The sequence below is a fragment of the Eptesicus fuscus genome, chromosome 21 (genome assembly GCF_027574615.1).
Source record: "Eptesicus fuscus isolate TK198812 chromosome 21, DD_ASM_mEF_20220401, whole genome shotgun sequence".
NCBI classification, from domain to species: domain Eukaryota; kingdom Metazoa; phylum Chordata; class Mammalia; order Chiroptera; family Vespertilionidae; genus Eptesicus; species Eptesicus fuscus.
In genome coordinates this window covers 27,621,085-27,644,803 of record NC_072493.1, presented here as the reverse complement: position 1 = coordinate 27,644,803, position 23,719 = coordinate 27,621,085, and the positions used below count along the sequence as shown (strand labels likewise).

The window sequence follows — 23,719 nt, the reverse complement described above, 5'->3', positions numbered from 1 at the left end:
ATGTGTGAAGGTTTGTGTAGGATCAACTCTCACAGGTGAAATGCCTGATCCAAAAAGCATGAGCATTTTAAATTGTTGTGGATAGTCCTTTTTCTAACATGATCAAAAGTGTTTTTACATTCCCTTACACTTTTCCTCCCCGGAGCTATGCTAGCTTCGGCACTTGCGTAGACTCCTAGCTGACAGTGGAGGACAGCCTGCCCCACTGCAAATGGGTTCCCGTGGGCACACAGAGGGTCCTGTCCGGGGAAGCACCTGGCACTCAGACACAGAGCAGAGGCGGAAGTTTAGACCTGGGAAAGGGCTCCTATCTGCAGTGGGGACCCTAGGAAAGTGGGATCTCCAGGGTTACACCATTTGGAGGGGGGTTACTGTGCTCCGTGCTCTATGGGCCTGGACCTGAACCTCAGCAGAAGCCTCTCAGAGGAACTGAGGAAGGTTGAGGTGTGAAGAAGCCAGCAGGAGCAGGTATAAAGGACGATTCATCGCTTGTTGGTCATCTGGGGTCCAGGGGCAATTGATGGAGAAGGGGCTAGATATTCTGGGCTCTTATCTGTTTGGACCCCAACCCACAAGCTCTCACTCTTGACCCTAAATCTGATCCTTGGGCTTCTTTCTACACCCCACCCACTCCTCAGCCACTCCCAAATCCCCTGACCATCCCTGTATGAAAAGGGCTACTGCATGAAAGCACATGCCCCCTCAGCTGTGGCATCCCAGAAACCTCTCCTGAGAAGTCCCTGATGGGTGATGGACAATCAGCTCCCCTTGCCCCGCCCCATTCACTGGGGCACCTATGCTGACACCAGAAGGGGCAGATGAATAGAACTTGCCAGCCCTGGCAGGTGGCCTGTTGGTGGTGATGTAGTAGGAGTGTGGGTGTATGGGAAGGGGCAGCAAAAACAGGAGATGGCATCATTTCCTATAAATTCAGCCCAGATCCGTGTGCTTAGGCAATGGCAATAATAATACGTAAGGAAAAGGGAGGCAAAAATTGCGTTGAAAATCCTGTGGCTGTTACTTAGAAAATTGATGGCGTACCCTTTCCTGTTCTGCAACTACAGCCACATAACCTGGGCGATGCCTGTTGTTGACTTGCTCACCTGTGGAAGAAGGCTTGGCACCGTGCATGTTGGAGAAGTGAAGGGCGAGGGCATGATACTCTCTTGCTGTACCCATGGGACCTTGGGACCAGCTGTGGGAGCCGCCAATAGAGGGCAGCACACAAACTCTCCAGTCATTTTCAACCCTTGTGCAGCAAGAATTTTTAAAATATTCAATACCTCTTTTCCCTTAGATTGTCAAATAAAAAAGATGCCAACAGCCAACACAACAATACTCATCCAGTGTGAATGAATCAAAATTATACTTTTTTGTCAGATCAGCAAAAAATATATTTTTGATGTGCCGCAGGATTTTAGTAATTCACTTAGTGCTCCAAGAGATGAAAAATGAAAATCGCTGCTCTAGACAGTCAAACCTGAGTGTGAATCCTGTCTCTCCACTTCCTAACTGCCACCCTAGGCGAGTGATTGGACTTCTCTATTCCTCAGGTTTCTCATCCATAAGTCAGAAATCATAATAGAACTGCTACCTCACTGGGTGAGCAAACAGCCCAGTACATAACATTGAGGAGGTGTGCAAATGTTAGCTTTTATTATTACCAATCCCATAATAGTCATTTTGCTGCTTTAAGATTGCAGAGCACGGATTTCTTCCGGAAACAGGCATGTCTGCACCCTACTATTTGCTCAGTTCAGGCAAATCCCCATCCTAAAGCCCATTCCAGCGATTGTGAGGGCAGGAAACCCACTCTATTGACCTCTTTTCCAGCTGCTTGTAGTTTCTGAAGAAGGCAGCCCACCTGTCACCTTTACCTACTGGTGATCCCTGTAGCTCACTCCCCCGGTGTCATTTTCTTTTCTTCCTGGGAGGTCTGTACCACACTCATGTGACTTCAGGCGTCCTCTCTTCTCTGGGGCTTAAATTACACTAACCTTCCACCCACACCCTAACTGTAGAACCTGCAAGGTTGCACACATAACAGAAGGAAGCTTACTTTGTTGGTGGTGAAGCTTTCTTCCTCTCTCATGTATGTTACCATAGCAATGATGCTAGATGTTGCCTCTTTGAAAACACTCCCTCCCGCAGAAGGTGTGTGTGTGTGTGTGCACGTGTACGTGTGTGTGTGTGTGTGTGTGTGTGTGTGTGTGTGTGTTGCATCAAGTTACTTATGAGCTTCCTTGAAACCTAATAGTCAAGGGACTCTGTTTCTATTCAGAAGTTGCCAATATTCACAGAGAAGACAAAGTGATAGATTTTTCCATGTTCAGGGCTATCTGGAATGTGTATCCCGAGGAATAGCCCATCTTTTCATCCTCAACAATCCCAACATCTGTAACGTGTGAAGAATAAGTGCTGTCCAGAGTGCTGGGCATTAGTGAGGTTCTGTTTCAGGTGTGTGTCTATGGGGAGCCCCATAGCCCAACTGGAAGAGATTCTGTTCAGGCATCGCCTTGGCCAGTCGGCCCCACCTGGGCCCAGAGACAACAGCCACATCCCTGTCATGGTCCCTGTTACAATTCTCTTGCTGAGGGCAGGCCCTCTAAGAGGCACTGTGAACACCAACTTTACAGGGGGCAACTGGAAGCTAGGGACCACAAATTTTGGTTGGTTCCCTGATTCACAACCTCTCCTTAAATATCCCATCAAAGAATGCTTTGGATTCGGGATTTTGTAAAGGGACAAAAAGACGAGTTAAGGAAAAACAAACCCACACCTTGGAAGGACCTACACGGAGTTAATGAAACAGAAACTCATCATGCAAACACTTAGCGTGTACAAGTCTGGCCGTACCTTCTAGAGTCACCAGTGGATTTTTCAGACAAGGTGGTCCCAAGAGCAGCACAGCCCTGCCAGGGCCTACAGGGCCGTCCTTCCATAGGGACTCTTTGGGAGACTTACGAGGATCACTTTGATAATAGCCGATTTTACCTGATGAACTGATTTTAGAAACGGACACAAAAAGATTGGACTTCATGATAGCTCGTGTAGAGGCAATGCCAGGGCCCAGAACCCGACAGCATCTTGTGTGGGCAGTGGCAGTGGTCGCATCACCCCTCCTCCCAGGGGCCCAGGGCTTAGGCACCAAATCCTCAGTTTCTCAGTCTGCACTTGCTCAACAGGGTTAGACGGGAGGCCGCCACCAGCGGGTTTCTATCGGAAGTCTCCCTGCTCAGTTTCTACTGGCACATCTGGGAGAATGCAGGAAGTGCTGGAGCGCCTCTCTCGATTGTTCCATATTTTCTTATTTAAGAAAAAGCAAAACCAAGCCCTCAAATCATCCCCTAAACTTTCCATTTATCTCCTCCTCCCCTTCCTCCTCTTCCTTTCTTCCTCCTCCTCCTCCTCCTCCCTCTTCCCCATCTTTCTCTCCTTTCCGTATTTTCTTATTTATTTCTCCTTCTTTCTTTCACCTGTTTCTCTCTTCTCCCTTTGTCTGTCTCTCACTTTTCCCTGCCTCCCTTTTCTACATAGCCCTCCCCCATTCCCACTAGCCTTCTCTCCATAACTGTTTATTTCTGTGTGTGTCTCTCCTCTCTCCTCTCTCCCCCTCAGTCTCTCTGATTCCCACACACTCGCCCAGGCTACCTGGCAATTCCCAAGGTCCCACCCTGTCACTAGGGAGGGGAAAATCAAGCTGAAAGACATCCCTGTGTTTTACTTAAAACTCCTCAGCTCCATTAGAGCTCTTGTTTTTCCTATTCAAATTACAGCGTTTTTGCCCCTCCCTGGACGTCTTTCCCTCCTGGGGGTGGAGTCACCCCGGATAAAGGAAGCACCGGCCAACTTGCCTTTTATGCGTGGGTTTTCTAAAAAGCCTCCCTGGCACCCGCCCAGCGGACTGCATAGGCTCTTGCACAGTATGTTGTCTCCTGTAATTACACCTCAACAATGACCAATTATATTGTTCCTTGATTGCAAGTAAATTTATAATGCATATGTTTGTGCTCCCCAGCCTTTAGAGCAACTTTCAATATACTTAAGACTCTTTAATCACACAACGGGAGGTGAGGAAATGCAGGCCCCTCTTGTGAAGGAAATGAGAGAGCGGGAGAGTTCAGGGTTGCTCTTTTCTTTGTTGTGCATGCTTTGTTTTGTGTGTTTTATTTTTTTTAACTGGAGAGTCCTGAGCATGTTTATAGACTTCAGAGGAGGGAGAAGTTGCCAGGAGGGTGGGGAGCAGGAAGGGAGCTGAGTAGCTGAAGGGACAGGACCTGGGGATGGAGCTCACGGGGAGCTGGAGGAGCCAGCCCCCAGGCGGGGAGGACAGACAGGACTGGGGAGGGTGCGGCAGGGTCCAGCTGGGCTGTACTGCGTGCCTAGGGGACCTGCATTCCTGCTCTCTCTCCCCCTCAGGGTTAGGCGGCAAGGTCAGCACTGAGAGTAGGTGAGAGGGGTCAAAGCATTTTTCTTAGACTGGACATGACACTGACCACCTGTGATCTGGTCCAGAGGTCTGGACGCGGCCCCAGATGTGCATTTCTGGCTCTCACAGCTGCCCCTGCCACTGGCCCAAGGACCACACTCCCAGCAGCGAGGGCTAGAGGACTGGGACTGGGAAATGAACCACAGACAGTAATTTTTCGTTGCCAGAAAAGCTGGAGTCTGAACACACTCCTGACTGGACCAAATGGAAAACGCCCTGCTCTCATTTTCCGAGACCCATTGAGAAAGCTCCCCCCGGTGACATGGCTGCCCCCTTCCGAGCCCCTCCCCTTGGAGGGTCTGTGTGTAGCACCTGAGTCCACTGAGCACACACACGGGCTTGCAATGTGTTTATTGAAAATTGAGAGAAGCAGGCAAATGTCAGGAAGAATGGAAAGCAAGGAAAACTACCTTTTTGCTTTTATAAAAGGGATTATCAGTTGCTAATTCAAAAATTGTAGCGTAATGAAAACTACATCGATAATTTTCATAATAATTATAGTCTTTCGTTTTACCCTTGAATGTTTTCCTGGCAATGTCTGATTCAATTACTCCGGAAAATGTTATTATGCTATTTCAATGTTTTCCTCTGAGACTTGAGTCTAGGACCAACTTGCTGATAAATCTTGTCCTGAAGGCGCTTGTGGGCTGCTATTTACAGGCGATGCATGTAGGGGCCCCTGACCTGGTTTAGCTAGATTGTGATTCTAATCTAGTTAAACTGCTGGGACATCTGGCACTGTCCAGACACATTTTTTATTGTTACAACTTGGCTGGTACTACTGGCATCTAGTGGGTAGAGGCCAGCAACGCTACTCAACATCTCACCGTACACAGGGCAGCCCCTACCCAACAAATCATTGTCAAACCCGAAATGGCAATAGTGTTGAGGTTGAGAAACCCTAAGTTAGTTTAAAAAATACAATTGGGATAAAAAAAGCATTGGTCAGCACACTTCTGATTATAAGTGGTACCAACTCTAAGTAGTTTAGACAGATAACTTTATATTGGCAGAAATATTATTTAGCAAGAGACTAGTTTGCTGTAACAAAAAGACCCCAAAAAGAGCAAAGTTTGCTTCTTTGATCATGTTCCTTTTAATGATGTGCACTGTAGCAAAGTTCATTTCTTTGTTCATTTTGTCTGTGTTCATTATAACAATATGCATCTATTGCTTATTATGTGTCAGGCATTCATCAAAGCATTTATATTCTCACTTTATCATTAAGAGTGGTAGGAGGCCAGGTGCTATTTTTATTCTCATTTTGTAGATGAGGAAATCAAGAATAGAGAGGTTAAATGACTGGCCCATGGTCACACAGCCAGTTGGTGATAGAGGGTGATGTGGTGTTAAACATGAGTAACTTTTCCTCATTTTCAATGTTGTCATCAATGTCATCATCAATGTGAAAGATTGCCGTTGGGGCACCTTTGTCCCCACATAGATGCCCGCTCTGTTACCCCCACCCTGGCATCAGAGCCCCAGTGGGACAGAAAACAATTTTCCTAATCACCCCCTCTCATCAGGTCTGATTCCCAAGGGAATTATTCTCATCCATCTCTTCTCCCTGCGGGACTCAGATGTTCTCAGAAGCTCCATATGCCACCTCTGGAAAGAAACATGTGGGTGTGCTTATGGGAATTACAGTTGGGCCAATGGGGTCTATTTGAAACAAAATCAATGGTACAGACACAGATGATGGCATTAAAGCAGTTTCTTCTGACTAAGACAGTTGGGATTTAAATATAAATTAGAAGCTGTAAGTCAACTCTACATATTAATTTGTACAAATCCCTTGTAATGAAAGCAGAAGGTTTCTCTTGTCCTTATTTGTACTGGGGTGGTAGCATCAGGAGCCTAACAAGTGTGTCAATTTTCCTCCAGTTTAGGAGATTAAAGATATTCTTTCTCTAGTTGGAAAGAAGGGCAGCTTGTTCTCCATGAGCTCCTGGGGGGAGAGGGAGGAAGGATGTCTGTCTTGTTTCAGCATTAGCCTGCATAATAACCTTACCCAAATTGGGGAAAAGGTGGATGCTCAAAGTGGGTTAGTCAAAGGCTTCGAAAGAGATAAGGCTCTCATAGTTCTCTCCCTCCAGACCCCTCATGCCATTCAAAGAGGGAAGCCTCGTTGTATATAATAAAGAGCTAATATGCAAATGGTCATCACACTCTCACGCTGGGGCCAGGGGACCTGAGGCTGCACCGGGGCACCTGAGGCTGTGCTCTCTGCCCGGTGGGGCTTTACAGGGGACCTGAGGCTGCAACCCCTGCCCAATGGGGCTTGACTGGGGACCTGAGGCTGTGCCCCCTACCCGGCAGGGCTTGACGGATTGGGGCTGGCCGGGTCTGGGTCTCGCGCGATTTTGAGGCACACACGGGTGGGCAGGGACTTGACTCTAGGTCCTGCAGCGCTCCCCTGACTCTGAAACGAGGGAGATTTTCATATACATTTTACTAATTTTCTTTAATCTTTGACACTTCTATTATAGAGAAAGGGCAAATAGCAATATTAAAATATTTACTCTAATTAATTCCCTTTTAATGTGCACGAATTTCGTGCACCAGGCCACTAGTTCTCAAATAATTGCCTTTCCTCACGTGGGAGCCAAGAGGCAGTGGGTTCCAGGGAACCAGCAAACAGCACACAGTCTCCAGTGTTTGAGAGATGCAGCACGGGTGTGACCTACATCTTGATGAGTGACTTAAAGCCACACCACCTTAAACATAGAATCATCATATGATCCAGCAATTCCACTCCTAGCTATCTATGCAAGGGAATGAAAACTTGAAGTCCATGCAAAAACTTGTACATGAATGTCCACAGCAGCATTATGCACAATAGCTAGACAGTATAAACAACCCACATGAAGAATGGATAAATTAAGTGTGGCCTATCCATACCATGGAATAGTATTCAGCCATGAAAAGGAGAAAAGCACTGACACACCCTACAACATGGATGAGTCTTGAGAACATTATGCTAAGTGAAAGAAGCCAGACACAAAAGACTACATGATGTGTGATTCCATTTATATGAAATATCTGGAATAGTAAACCCATAGAGACAGACGGTAGATTAGTAGTTGTCAGGAGCTGGGAGAGGTAGAGAAATGGATGACCACTTAATGGGTGTGGGATTTAGGTTTTAGGTGGTGAGAAGATGACTTGCAGGAGATAGCCCTGTGATTTCATTAATAAATGTATTCCATTGGTTTGCTTCACAACCTCCATGAACTCCTTGAACACAGAACTAGAAGAATTCTCGAGGTTCCCTGGTAGTGACATTCTTTGTTACTCCCAACACTGGGTCTTCACCTCTTAGGACCCAACACAAGCTGGAATGGATCATGAAGATCTTTTTAATGTTTGATCATAACACTAGGTGAGGGCCTTAGTAGTCATCTTGAGCAGTTGTTCTCAGCCCTGGCTGTTCATTAGAATTATTGCAAGCGTTTGTAGAAATACAGATGACCTGGAGAGCATATGCTAAGTGAAATAATCCAGTCAGAGAAAGACAAGTGTTATATGATTTCACTCATATGTGGAATCTAATGAACTAAGTAAACTAACAAGCAAAACTGAGACAGACTCATAGATAGAGAGCAGGCTGACACCTGTCAGTGGATGGGTGAAGGAGAGGAGTGGGGGGGGGGGAGGCATGGAAGATGGAGGGATTAAGCAAACAAGAAAAAAACACATGAACTTGGACAACAGTATGGTGAGGCTGGGGGTAGCGAGGAGATGGAGGAGGGTATTGGGAGGATAAATAGTGATGGAAGGAGACTTGACTTGGGATGGTGAAAACACAATACAGTGTATAGATAGTGCATTGGGGGGTGGGTACAATATATAAATGCTAGGCCCCACCCAAGAAAATTCTCTGAATATGGGACCCCAGATGATCAGTAGTTTTTGAAGGTTTTCCAGTGAGTTTACTGTGTATACAGCATTAAGAACTTCTGCTCTAGCCCTAGCTGGTTTGGTTCAGTGGATAAAGCGTCGGTTTGGGGACTGAAGGGTCCTGGGTTCAATTCCAGTCAAGGTCACATGCCCGAGTTGTGGGCTCAATCCCCAGTAGGGGGCGTGCAGGAGGCAGCCAATAAGTGATTCTCTCTCATCACTGATGTTTCCATTTCTTTCTCTCCCTCTCCCTTCCTCTCTGAAATCAATAAAAAAAAATTTTTTTTTTAAAGAACTTCTGCTCTAAATACCCTACATCTCAGAAAAGTGGACTGGGAGAAGTTACAGGATTTTCCCAGGAGATAGAGGTAGATTAGAACTTGCCCCATTTTGTTGAATTTCCCACTCCTGTAAATTTGAAGAATTGCATAAACCAAATCCCAAAGTCTTTAGAACAGACCACGCTATTGTTCCTAAAAAATGTCATTCTTCCTCCAGATTCCGGTGCTTGTGGTTGAATGTGTATCTGTACAGAAAATCTCTTTGCTTCTCAAAATTAAACTATTTCCAATTATCTCATCAGCTGTACAAATGTGTTTTTGCCTTTTCTTTCATTTTTTTAAAGAGAGAAACTCAACTGAAGAAGAGATGTTAATGTAAGATAAAATAAAGTGTCCATGCCTGGCATTTAGAGAGGGAAATGTAGGCATATTTGCTCCTCGGTTCTTGTTTTTCTCTCACCATCTAATGCAATATTTATTTCATCGGTCCCTAAGGCAGTGATTTTCAAACTTCTTTTTAGCAGCAAAACTTCTGTTTTCATGCAAAATCCAAGACAGGAAATCTAATATACTAAACAGATAAAATATAATTAACAGATTCCTCCAGCAGTTTAATATTTGACTGTTTAGAGGAAGATCCTTGCTGCATTGGTAGGACTCCTGTACTATCTCCCAAACATTGAGTTCCCAGGAACACAGGTTAAGCACCCCTGCCCAACTGCATTATATGCCTGCCAGTCATTTTGTTTTGCACAGAAAAAGAGATGTATTGTTATTTGAGCCTCTTCTTCCTGAAAACACTTCTTTTTTTGTTAGCTTTGCAAAGGTATGTGCCTAAACTTGGCAGATTTGAGAAGCTTCAGTAGGCAAGGTGAGTAGAGGAAGAATACAGTCCGTAGGTAGACTGGTGGCCCCCCCAGAAAGCAAGAACTAACTGGCATTTTCTCAAAATCCATGTACATAGCCCTGTCTATAGCCAATAAATGGAAACTCCTCATAGGAAATGAATCAGCAGAGAAGAGCACATAGAAGGAAGGGGACAATTCCTGCCAGAGCAGGCAGTGAATAATGTTTCCCTCTCTGGCCTGTTGGCTCATCTCCCTGCATCTGTAGAGCCAGGAGGCTAGGGGACCCTCGGTCTTTCTTCTGGTTGGAGTGGGACCCACAGATGGCAGCCCTTCAGGAACGTAATTCTCCTTCCAGCCCAGGGCTTCCCTGGGTGGGTGGGTCACATGGACTAGGGGGATGTTTGTATGGGCTCTTCTGGATCAGGAACCACATTGCCTGGATGCCAGTGAATCTCGGAGGCTTTTCGTTCATGAGCATGTTTATTTGTAGCTAACCCTTATTATTGTTGAACTATTTCCACATTTGGCTTTGCATTTCCTCACCTAGTTAGTAATGGTAGGTGGCTTAAAACATTAACTGGAAAGTTAATTAACTGGAGAAGTCTAATAGGTCCCTTTATAACTATCCTGTACCATGGCTGATGGGCACGCTCTCTTTCCATAATAGAGACAACATGCAAATACTTTTAGCAAAGCATCTGGCACAAAAGAAAGATACAGCAATTGTCAGGAGAAGTAATTAATGTTAGTTGGATCAAGAGGGAATTTAATTATGTTTTCTTTTTAAAAAAGTCTTTATCTTTTAGAAATACACACAGAAGTGTTTACAGATGCAATGATATGTCTGGGATTCGCTCCAAATAATACGGAAATAGGGAGATGTGGGTGTGCAGATGAAACACAATGGGGACGTGAATTGAAGATCTCTGAAGCCTGGTGGTGGGGAGTGGGGCTCATTACTCTATTTGTTGGCTTTTTTAAATGTTTGAAATTTTCCATAGCAAAATGTAAAAGAGAAAAGGAAAAATATACTTGAGAAAACATCCATGGAACCCAAATTGCCATGAGAAGGACCACATTTCCTTGCTGAGAATGGCAGGCATCCACCTGAGTTGCTTTCCCTGGGGATCCAGGAGTTACTAGGTGTAGAAATCCACTCCCAATGACTGGAGCAAAGATGAGGTGGTTGGCAGGCACAGAACATCCTATAGACAAGACGCAAGGGGAACCTCATGGGAATGGGAGCAGAGATCAAAGGCATTTCCTAAGCTGTCCTTTGTCTTTGAGTACCCCAAGGTCTCTCTTCGCAGTATTTCTTTAAATGTCTCCACGCTTTTGCTTCTCTATGCCCATTGTATTTATCTGGTAATTTTTTAGTGTCAAAATGGCCACCCCATGTATAACTACTCAGAAACTTTGTGTTTAAGAACTCTTCAGTCTCTGATTATAGCTTCTATTTCTCTGAGTGCAAATGCTTAGAGAAATCATCTGGTTGTTCTTGAAGCAGCCAATGCATCAGTTACCTGAGTCCAATCAACTCCGACCAAGGAAGCTAGGGTCACATGGTACAAAATCCCTTCCTAGTAGCACTAATCAGGAGCAGCTTGGGGAAGGCATAGTTCCCTCGAAATGTTTTCTAGACTATGCAGGCACTCTAAACTATATGTATTCAAAATCTTTAAAAATCTTCAGGAAAAAGACTCTCATTGGTCACTTAGAAATTCTATCATCTCTGCCACTGGAACTAAATTTAGTTCACTTTTCTTTTTCTCAGTGAGAACAGAGAAGATCTGGCCGTGCTTCTCACTGTGAGACTCACAGAGGCATGTGCTCTGCCATCTTCCCCTCTTGGGTATTATTCCCTAGACACAATGATCCCAAATTTAATGTCTACTTTTTTAAAATATATTTTTATTGATTTCAGAGAGGAAGAGAGATGGAGAGATAGAAACATTAATGATGAGAGAGAATTATTGAATGGCTGCCTGCCACTGGGGATCAAGCCTGCAACCCAGGCAAGTGCCCTGACTGAGAATTGAACCAGTGAATTCTTGACTTCTGGGTTGACACTCAATCACTGAACTACACTGGCTGGGCTAATGTCTACTTTTAATGCTCTCACTTTATGAAAGATTTAGAGTTGGGCATTTTGGGGAGTTAGAGATGCCATCTCCACCCTCTGGAAGCTCCCATTTGGGAGGGCCATGCCCCAGGCTGTCTCTGCCTAAATGGCAGGGATGTCAGTGCTCACAGTTGCTGGAAGCTCTCACTCTAGCATCTGACTTATTTCTTTACTGTGTGAACTGTCTCCCATGAGTGTTGAAAACCAAAGCTTTAATACCACTCCGCATCTTCAAAGAGAATAAAGCACTTAGAAAATTTTTATTGTCTGGGGCCATGATGATCTGGTGGGTTCCTGAATGTTCTCCTCTCATCTTGGTCCTACAGTCACCTTTGGGTGTGCTATGGGACATGGATGGGGAAGGATTGAGTAGGTTCCAGGTATCTTGAAGACTGGCTGATGAGCAGACTGTGGTTCTCAGCCAAGCAACTTCAGAGTGCCTTACAGGTTCTGATGCAAATCACTTCTTAGACATAATGGCTTCTTTAAGATACCGGCTGAGCCCCGCCGGTGTGGCGCAGTGGTTGAGCGTCAACCCATGAACCAAGAAATCCTCAGTTGATTCCCAGTCAGGGCACATGCCTGGGTTGCAGGCTGGATCCCCATTAGGGGGCATGCCAGAGGCACCTGATCGATGTCTCTCTCTCATCGATGTTTCTATCTCTATACTTCTTCCTTCCTCTCTCTCTAAAATCAATAAAAATATATTTATTTTGGTGGTGGTTTTTTTGTTTTTGTTTTTTCGGTTAATCCTCATCTAAGGGTATTTTTCCATTGATTTTTAGGAACAGTGGATGAGAGAGGGAAAGACAGAGAGAAACATCAATGTGAGAGAAACACATCAATTGGTTGCCTCCTGTACAGCTCTGACCAGGGCCTGGGCTGGGGAGGAACCTGCAACCAACGTACTTGCCCTTGACCAGAATCGAACCCAGTACCCTTTGGTCTGCAGGCTGATGCTCTATCCACTGAGCCAAACCAGCTAGGGCAATAAAAAAGTGTATTTTTTAAAAAGATACCAGTTGAACTTTATTTAGAATGCTGTATATTTATTAAAATGTTATTTAAATACTAGAGGCCTGGTGCATGAAAATTTGTGCACTCGGGGGTGAGGTCCCTCAGCCCGACCTGTGCCCTCTCGCAGTCTGGGACACCTCAGGGGATGTCCACCTGCTGGCTTAAGCCCGCTCCCCAGGGGAACGGGCCTAAGCTGGCAGTCAGACATCCCTCTGGCAGCCCAGGAGCCCTCAGGGGATGTCCAACTAACAGCTTAGACGCGAGCCGAAAGTTGGACATCCTTAGCACTGCCGTAGAGGTGGGAGAGGCTCCCGCCACGCCACTGTGCTGGCCAGCCATGAGCTAGCTTCTGCCTGAGCAGCGCTCCCCCTGTGGAAGCACACTGACCACCAGGGGCAGCTCCTGTGTTGAGCGTCTCATAGTGACCAGCTGTTCTGGTCGTTCCCAGTCGTTACACCATTAAGGTCAATTTGCACATTACCCTTTTACTATACAGGATTATATATATGTTATGTATACTTTACATATATAATTACATTTTTACATTACTTTATATGAGTTTTATTGAATTTGTTGGGGTAACGTTAGTTAATATAATTATATAGGTTTCAAGTGTACAATTCAATAATACATCATCTGTATATTGTATTGTGTATTCACCACCCAAAGTCAAGTCTCCTTCCATCACCATTTACTCCCCCTTAATTCTCTTCTATTGCCCCTAATTCACCTTCCCTCTTGTAATCACCTCATTTTATATTTTTTAATATTTTATATTATACTAGAGGCCTGGTGCATGAAATTCCTGCACAGGTAGGATCTCTAGGCCTGACCAGCAATCAGGACCAACTGGGGCCTTCCTTCCCCCAGCTGCTGACCGCAGCCTCCCCCTGGTGGTCAGTGCATGTCATAGTGAGTGGTCAAACTCCCCATAGGTCAAACTCCCAAGGGGACAATTTGCATATTATCCTTTTATTATATAGGATAATATGCAAATTACATGTAATCCTATATAATAAAGAGTTAATATGCAAATTGACTCTCATGCCCTAGCACAAAATGGCTGCCCCCATGTGGTCAAAGAGGGCTGCCACAAGATGGCCAGCAGGGGAGTGTAGTTGTGGGCAATCAGGCCAGCAGGGGAGGGCAGTTAGGGGTGACCAGACCAGCAGGGGAGGGCAGTTGGGGGGACCAGGCCTGCAGGGGAGGGCAGTTGGGGGCAACCAGGCCAGCAGGGGAAGGCAGTTAGGGGCAACCAGGCCGGCAGGGGAGGGCAGTTGGAGGCAATTGGGCCAGCAGGGGAGCAGTTAGGCATTGATCAGGCTGGCAGGGGAGTGGTTAGGGGGTGATTAGGCTGGCAGGCAGAAGTGGTTAGGGGCAATCAGGCAGGCAGGCAGGCAGGCAGGCGAACAGTTGGGAGCCAGCAGTCCCAGATTGTGAGAAGGCTGTCCGACTGTCATCCCCCAAGGAGTCCCAGATTGGAGAGGGTACAGGCTTGGGTGAGGGACACCTCGCCCCCAGTGCATGAGTTTCGTGCACCAGACCTCTAGTATTACATATAAAGTGAACATAAACATTAAGTATAAGCAGAAAAAATGTTCTGTGTTTTCTTCTAAAAGCTTTATTGCTTTGCCTTTCAGATTTTGTGTATGATGTAAGGTAGGGTTCAAGATGCATTGTTTTCTCCACATGGATAGCCAGTTGACCCAGTACCACTTACTGAAATGACCATTAGCTGGAAACTAAATTGTGTCTAAATAGAAAAGCCTCCATAATTGTCCACAGGTGCAGCCTTGGATGTGTGACAGCAGAGAAATGGTAGAAAACAAATTATCTGGATATGTCATAGGTAATCAAAACATATAAAGAAATGGGGTGGCTGGGAGGGAATGTGTCAGTCTAAAAAGCTGTAAGCCCCCAGGGGGAAAGAGTAGTGCCCCTCTCACTTACTGCTGTGTTTGCTGTGCCTGTAACAGATACTTAATGAATACTTATTAAAATTAGTTCTTGCATCTTCCTATCCTGGGATGAATCCTAATCATAGATAGAAGGAAATCGGGTGTCTAATATAGCTATTCCTTCTAAATGTGGGTGCTATAGGTTAACACCATATGCCTTGGCAATGAAGGGCCTGTTGTTAGAGTGAGACAAGAGTAAGTAAATAGGTGAGTACAGGGATACATGTGAGAAGAAAGAGCTTCTTCCACACCAATCCAGAGAAATAAGATACACATATATAACTATGCTAGAGGCCCAGTGCATGAAATTTGTGCAGGGGGCGGGGAGTCCCTCAGCCCGGCCTGCATCCTCTTGCAACCTGGGACCCTTCTGGAGATGTCCAACTGCCAGTTTAGGCCCAATCCCACAGGACGTCCATCTCGCAATCCAGGACTACTGGCTCCTAACTGCTCGCCTGCCTGCCTGCCTGCCTGATTGCCCCTAAACCCTCTGCCTGCCTGCCTGATCCACTCTAACCCCTCTGCCTGACTGCCTGATTGCCCTAACCCCTCTGCCTGTCTGCCTGACACCCCTAACTGCTCGCCTGCCTGCCTGATCACCCCTAACCACCTCTGCCTCAGCCCCCGCAGCGGCGGCTTCATCCAGAAGGACATCTGAAAGGTTGTTCAGCTGTCTGGTCTAATTAGCATATTATGCTTTTATTATTATAGGTTATAAGGCAGACTAATGAGAACAGAGAGAATCACAGGAGTTTAAGCCATATTCTCTAATTTATCTCTAAGAATTTCATATGATAAAGAATAAAATCCATCATCATCATCACTAACAAATATGTGTTTCTCACCCTATGCCAGACAATGTGCCAAGGGTCCTTGAAAGTACTGTATTATTGATATTAATTACAGTTTCTACCCAGTAGGCCATCAGCCAGAGATTAGATTTTTCCAAAAATCCATATCTTTCACATAAATACAGACTTGTAAAAATGTTTGCAAGTTAAATTTCTGATTACCTCTTCCTCACCCTTTTATCATCACAAATAGAAATTGGTATTTATAAAACTTTCTGGGAACTTGTTTTTTAATATTCCAAAGCCAGGGTCCAGATGACTACATCCCAGGTTTTCAAGTACGACATCAGTTCTCCACGAAACCTCAGAGTGGACAGCTCATGAACCTGGACTCCCTTCATCAAGTATTCAAATTTGCATATGTCCAGTCCCTTCACGTCATCCACTGTCACCTCTTCCCCACGCGCAGATTTCTAGCCTGCTAATCATTATTCGCATCTTCTAAGTTAACCTTAACCTACAATCCAGCTCTTTGCTCTATGAGGAAGAACATTCATTCTTGGTGTATAATAAAATGCAAGTCCCTTCTTCCCCTAGTGAGAGATGACCTTTGTGGCAAGTTCATGCAGGGTCTGGAGACAAAGCCATGTACAAGACAGATGAACACAGAGCCTCCAGCTTCCTCAAATCATAAATGTCTATCACAAACTCACTCCACCTGTCAAAGAAAGAAGAATGAAATAACTCAGTTCTGAATTTAGAGGAGAGAGCTAATGAGCCTCAGGACGTCCCAAGCCAATTGCCCACACTGATTATGTAAAAATATGTTTTGCATCTGGTATTTGATTTGCCACACAGTTTAACAGAAAATAACTTTATCTATTTTTCCAATTAAAGGAAGTAATGTTACAATCAATATTTTCTCCTTCTCTGGTGTGGTAAATGAATGTCTGTCTATTGTTTTTAAATCACAAAGTGAGCATTACTATAGAAATATAAAATGATACTATTTCATTTTAATCTATTTAATTTTCCATTCTTGAATTACATAATGGGGTTAAAACATTGAATAGAATTAATAGGATGAGTGTTTAATTAAGCAATAATGAGTTTCTAAATGAATGCTCAAGGAAACTGGCTTTATAGTTTATGCAAGAATCAGATAATGGTCTTAACAAAGACTATAATAATTGTGTTGAATGTTTTCTATATTTAAAGATTTTTTTTCTGAATTCTCTCAGGAGTAGATTTAAACATAATCAAGTTCCTTTATTAGACTCCACTTTGTTTTGAGAGTAAATTCCAAACGCCTTTCCATGGCCCACAAGGCCCTGCGTAACCTGACTCTATCCTTCTCTGGAATCCAATAGCAAACAGTTCTCCCAGCCTGGCCTCCGGCCACAACCACCTTCCCTGTTCCATAGATGCATCATGCTCCCTCTGCCACTGGCCTTTGCACCTGCTGTTCCAGATGCCAGGAATGCACTCTCACCTTCACCTCACTACCTCCCCCTCTTCTTTCAGTTCCCAGGGAGTTCTTCCCTAATGACCCTACCCAGTCTGGGTCAGGTACCACCCCTCTCACCATCTGCCCAAGTACAGGCTCTCCAGGAACTATGTTATTTCATTCCTAGCACCTAACACATTTTTATAATTATACTTATACCATGTCTGTTTTTTACTAGTGTATCCCCAGAACATAGTACTATATCATGCCTGGCATGCAAAATCCATCTCACCAAATGCTGGAAGATGGGTGGATGGATGGATAGATGGATGGATGAAAGTTGGCTAGGTGATGGAGGAAGGATGAAAGGGAGGATGGATGGATGGATGAATGGATGGATGGATGGATGGATGGATGGATGGAGGATGGATGGATGGATGGTGAGTGGGTAGATGGATTGTTAGTAAATGTGTCTACATTTCTACATTACTACACCTAAGCGCATGTTAGGGCCACAATACATACTTTGAGAATTCCTAGAACAATACCACCTTCTCATTTGGGATTCGTTTGCTCACACGCTAAAAAGGTATTCAGTGCCAGCCAGCTTTAGTAGGTTCTGTAGACATGAAATAAAAAGATTCTTGGGTGAAGCTGCATAGGCTTGTCTTACTTAGACATGGCCTAAATGTTAATTTTACAGATTCATTCATCCATCCATCCATCCATTCATCTATCCATCCATCATATTTTCATAAGTCTAGTACTGTGCTATGAACTAGAAATCAGGACTGAATGAATTATCCACTGTACCATTATTTAAAAAAATAATTTTTAGGGTCAAAGAAAATTTTAATTGTTTCCTTATATCAGAAAGAAATCAACTTTTTAAAGCCCATGAAAACGTATTATGGTATGAGGGGCCAATGAAGTTAAAAGTGTCTAAGACCCACCAAAGTCATAGTGCAACCCTCTGAGGTGTCCTGGAGAACAAGAGAGATCATTCCATTCCTTACCTTTCTAGAGCATTCAGGGAAGTGGCAGAATCAAGCATCCGTCAATGAGTCATTCCCTCTTAGTGTCACTCCTGCATAGCTCCATCCTTTCACATTTCCTCTTAGCCCTCGCCTCTGATGCCAGGTTCCACTTCCTACATTTAGGACCATTCATTCATTCAGAAAACACCTGCTGAGTCCCTTCTGTGTACCTAGCATCTTGTGTGGGGCTGGAGACAAAGCCCTGTACAAGGCAGATGCACACAGAGCCTCCAGTTTCCTCAAATCATGATCTATTCTTATAGTGTCTTCATCTCAGCAATGTGACACTCAGCTGCTTTGACAAAGCAACATCTCACCTAGGTATTGGATATAACAGCATTTCTACCTGACTGATGGTGTCCAGCATCCTCCAGTCTTAGCACTCACCATGCCAGTAATTGTCCACCTGCTGTTCTAAGGTACAGGTGTCAGAAGAGGCACAAGGACAGGTTGGTAACTGAGGTCTGCTGTGATCAGGAGGGACAGCGAACTAGCTCTCTGGGTCTGGACCACGGCAGAGGTGAAGGACTGGCATAAGCAATGTGGGCATGAGTGGGCCTGAGTAACAGAACTTGTTAAAAGCAGAGATTGCTTTTATGAAATCCAGGAACCTTGGATCTGACCTTTGGGTCACTAAACAGCTTTGGATAAACCACTTCCTTCCTTCCCTCTCTGTACCTATATCTTCATCTGCAACCTGAAAGGAATAGATAGCACATGTGCCACCATGTCCCGCTCCTGAACACATGGCAGACAGCAGTACAGCCTCCTTCCTGCTGTGCTCAGATGTACTGTAGGCCCCTCAACACTGAGCTCAGGTAGCCTCACCAATATATCAGCCTGGCTCTTTCATTGACAACTTGCCTTCCTTGAACTTGGACTCAATCATGCTTTTCACCCTGAGCTTCGTATTAGAATTATGCGAGCAGGTTAAGAAAGTACTAATCCCAGGCCTTACCCAAGACCAACTGAATTGGAATAGGACCAGAGGACCCAGTTTTTGGGAGGGGGTTTTGTTTGCTTTTTCTAAACGTGATTTTAAAAGCCCCTGAAGAGATTCTAATGTGCAGACAGAGCTGAGAACCACTGGTCTACATTTCCAGCTTGGGAATTCTATGAGGAGGAGGGAAAGACACAAGATAGGACTTAGTTAAACAAGAATCAGAGGAATCAGGCCAAAATAATTGTCTCCTGGAGCTGTATCTCATATTTTCATATGTCTAGTACTGTACTACGTACTAGCATCCTCCAGGTCCCTCCTCACTCCTCTGCTTTCCATCCTGCATGCATGTTCCAAGCATTTCCCAGCTCCCCTTCACAGAAGGGAAACAACTCACCCAGGTTTGCTGAGGTGTGATAGACAAATTAGTTCCCATCCGCTCTCCGCCCCCCAAGGCATCAAGATTAAGGCTTATGATTAATGATTTGCAAGTCAATTAATCAGCCGCTGCTTTCGAAACCTCATTTCTCAAATTACTTCCTTTGTACACAAAAGCTTTTTGATGTCATCTTACTGTCTCTAGACTCGCTTTCCTACTAATTGAAATTCTAAGATATTTCTTCTTCCTGTCAGCTTATTGGTATTACTTGTTTGTAAAATATTTGCAAATGGATTACTGTTCACCTGTACTATGTCAGAGGTAAGCACCAATACAATACTTTATGCTTCCAGCTAAAGGAATGTGCTAATGATAGCTTGTGAAATTCTCTATCTATAGGAAAGCCAATTTTTCATTTATTGATTTATTTCCACACACCTACTTGCAACAAGTATTTGAGATGTATTACATAAAAAACACAGGTACAACAAGGCCTCAAACAATAGATTTATGTGTTTCCTTAGAAGATAGTTTTTTAAAGTCACACTAGTTGGGTACAAGGGGTGGGAAGGATGAAACTGGCTTTTTTCCATTGGAGAATATGGTGCAATCTAGCAGAGGCTCTGGAGCCAAACACAGGGGTTCAGTTCCAGTCTCTTCACTGATGAGCCATGGCACTCTGGTTATCTGGTCACCTTGTAGTTTAGGGTAGGTGAGGCTGCAGGAACACAAGTAAGCCAAAATGTAGAAAGGCACAAACTCAACAGAAGTTTGTTTCTCATTCATCAACAGTGCAGGCAGGTGTTCCCAGATGCTAGGCTGCTCCCCTCCATGTGGTGACACAGGGACCCAAACCCCTTCCCTCTTGTGGCTCAACCCTCCCCCTGGGTTCTTATGACTGTCTCCATTCAGGTAGACAGGAGAAGAGAACGGAAGAAGAGGCACCACTGTTCTCCATCATAATCTTCTTCCTGTGTCATTATTCATTATGAAATGAGATTATATGGTAATGTACCCAATACCAGGCATATGGTTAAAGAGTTCTGTAAATGGTCTTCCCAATGTTGTGTGTGTGTGTGTGTGTGTGTGTGTGTGTGTGTGTGTGTGTGTGTGTGTTTCAAAATAATGACAGTAACCATCTGCTTTGTTTGCAGTTTCAAGCCACAGTCGAGGAAGGAGCCGTGGGAGTTATTGTCAACTTGACAGTTGAAGACAAGGATGACCCCACCACGGGCGCGTGGAGGGCTGCCTACACCATCATCAATGGAAACCCTGGCCAGAGCTTCGAAATCCACACCAACCCCCAGAACAACGAGGGGATGCTTTCCGTTGTCAAGGTAGGGGTGCTCCCAACTGCTCCTCCCTCCGCAACTGCGCTCTGAGGCCCACGATGGGGCTCATGGCCTCATTACATGGGGAATGTCCAGGATAAGTCAGCCCTAGTCGCTTCCTCCTGGAATTACAAAGAAAAAGGCTCATGACTTAAGGTTGTACTTGTGTCCTCACCACCATAAAACCAACCTGTTTTACAGCTTCCAGAAAACTCAAACTTATGTGTAACCTTAAAAAACCCAAACTTAATTTTTAAATGAGATTCTCCATGTGTTTAATAATGAATTATCAAAGATGTGCAAAAATAGAATAAGTGAAGGTTTTTTAAAAATCTGTGCTCAAAATGGGAATTATTACATTTCTTTTTAATCTTTCTTAGCAGAGACTCAGTTATTCCCTTGAACACGAGATAATTACACCCATGGGCTAATTCTTGGTGTGAAACCTCCTGTGCGCATTGCTGCCCAGCATGCTGACCCTCTGGTTGCAGGTGGAATGAGGAGAAAATGTGATAATGAATGTCAAGCCCTAGGCTCGTGCCAGTGCTCTGGGGAACGCTGGGTGGGAGGGTGGTGTTGGCAGAATGTACTGGCAGCTCGGTGTCCTAGAAGGATTTTCATACACTTCTACTCTCTGGGAGCTTCTGCCAGACCAGGACACTCATTGGAACAGTTTCTTTTCTGGTAGACGAAGCCATTTGTCTCACAAGCAGGGAGAAATCATATTTATAGTAATTGTAACCATGGACAGAGCAGAAATATTGCTACCTACCCGCTGTGTGCCCTTGGCCAGGACACCTGCTTATGGTTTCCGTGCCTCAGTTTCCTCAGCTGTAAAATGAGGGTGACAATACCACCCACCTCTCAGGCTGTTGTGAGGAATTTGTGAGCTAATACGTAAAAACATTTAGAACAGTGGTGGGCATTAGAGCCTGTGTACATTCCCTGAGACTGCTATAACAAATGACCACAAACTCAGTGGCTTAAAAAATCATAAATTTATCCTTACACTTTTGGGGGCCAAACTCCAAAATCAGTTTCACGTGGCTCAAGTTGCAGGGCTGGTTCCTTCTGGGGGCTCTAAGGGAGAATCGATTCCCTCGTCTTTTCCAGCTTCTGCAGCTGCCTGCATTCCTTGGCTCATGGCCCCTTCCTGTATCTTCAAAACCAGCAGCACAGCATCTTCATATCTCTGACTGACCTTCCTGCTTCCCTCTTTTAAGGCTCTTTGTGATGATATTGGGCTCACTGGGGTAACCCAGGATCACCTCCCCATCTCAAGTTCCCGTTTGCCATCTAAGCACCTACTCACAGGCTCGGGGAATTAGAATGGTAGACACACTTGGTGGTCATTATTCATCAAAAAATTCACTGTTAATAACTGATTCTCAAATTGCCCCCCTTAAAAACTATATGTAGTTGACCATATAAACAACTACACCCACAAAGTTCCACGGTGCCCTTGGGTGTAGAAGCCACTGAAAATAGAAATCTTGGCGAGTTTCCAGCTTGTTCCAGAGCATGAGGGCTCTGGGTTCCTCCAAGCCTGCCCTTTCAACACCTCTTCCAAAATGAACCTCAAATGTTTGCCGGGAAAGAGCAGCCTCTAGGTCCTCCCAGTTCTTCTTCCCTAATAACACCGGCCATGGCAGAGTTGTTAGGAGATCCTGACACTGCCCCCGGCACCCACCACCGCGGCTTCAAAGCTGTGAAAGTCATAAAATAACACGGCCACTGCCTGTCCTCTTCCACTGGCCTCGTGTCTGCAAAAGCTGCCGGCAGTTTTCCAGGCCTGCACCGAAAGACAAAGCCTGGGGAAATATGCATCCCCCTCCGGGACCCTGGAGGAGTGCAGTTCTCCCACGTGTGCCTGTGTTTGCACAGTGCTATGCGTCTGAAATGTTCGCATCTAGAAGCGCACCTGGAACACTAGTTAACATGCAGGCCACACCGCGCCGCACCTGCTGAACCGGAACCTGAAGGAGAGGTGCCCCAGGTGATGCTGGAGTTCACAGAGCACAGCCTTGGGGATGAGGACTGCCATTGAATGAGAAGTTTCCACCTGCAGACTCCTGAGGAGGAGGTTCCATGGAGCCTAGGGTCTGCCTGGGCTTCGGTTTTTCTAGGGAGTGGACTTCCTGTACTTCAGAATCAGGACAGAGGCTCCCCTCCCGTCCACTGCCTGCCACATGAATCCCTACCCAGGCCTCGAGCTCCCCCTGCCTCTCAGCACACCTGGTCAGAGCCCAGGACAGCCCTCTAGAGCAGTGGTTCCCAACCTTTTGTTGGCCATGCCCCACCTAAGCATCTCTAAAACCCTGATGCCCCCGCTGTGACATGTAATTCTTATTATTCAAAAAGTGAACTCCTATTCACGTGGTCTAAACAAGCTTCCAAAGGACATGGCATCCATGAAAGAGAAAAATAAAAGGACAATTGAAGTACTGAGGAAGAAGTCACTAAGAAATTGTTTAAAAATAATAATAATATGAAGTGATATGAAAAAATAGCAAAGTTTCAAAACATGTAATAGAGAACTGAAATGCATAAGTATGTCACAATATATATTTATATACTGTATATGAGGCCCTTAGAACAATAAGAAATGCAAAAAATTCACTGTTAATAACTCATTCTCAAATTGCCCCCCTTAAAAATCCAGTTGCCCCCCTGTGGGGCATGTGCCCCATTTTGGGAACCACTGCTCTAGGGGCAGCCTGGCCACTCCACTGTGCTCGCCACTTGCCAACAACCAGGGTTGCTTTCAGCTGCAATAACAGAACGCAGGCTGATAGTGGCTTCAGTAATACAGAAATGTAGTTATCTCCATAACTAAACCAAGGGAGCGGCTCTGGGCAACTCAAGGTGTCAGAGAGCCAGCAGCGCAATGCAGATGTTCTGGCTTTTTCTTCGTGGACAGAAAATGGCTGCCAAAGGCCCAGGCATCACATCTTCCCCATGCTGTGATGCAAGACAGGAAGCAAGGAAGTAGCCAGGCAAGAGAGAGAGAGAGAGAGAGAGAGAGAGAGAGAGAGAGAGAGAGAGAGAGAGAGAGAACTAGCTCTCCTGTGCCCCATCCTCTCATTAGGAAGGTGGAGAAGGGAGAAGGGGTGTGGGCATGACCACGGGGTCGCCAGCCCCAAGTAGCTCTGCCCCGACCAGCAGCAGGCAGCGCCCTG

At 45.2% G+C, this 23,719-nt stretch overlaps 1 protein-coding gene across 1 annotated transcript in view; it reads left to right on the top strand.

Annotated features, from left to right (window-relative positions):
* Positions 1-23,719, top strand: part of CDH13 (cadherin 13) — a 1,044,015-nt gene that overhangs the window by 930,165 nt on the left and 90,131 nt on the right. Inside the window, exon 9 of the mRNA XM_008139707.3 lies at positions 20,364-20,546. Within this exon, the coding sequence (XP_008137929.2) occupies positions 20,364-20,546 (183 nt within the window). The remainder of the gene's footprint in view (positions 1-20,363; positions 20,547-23,719) is intronic.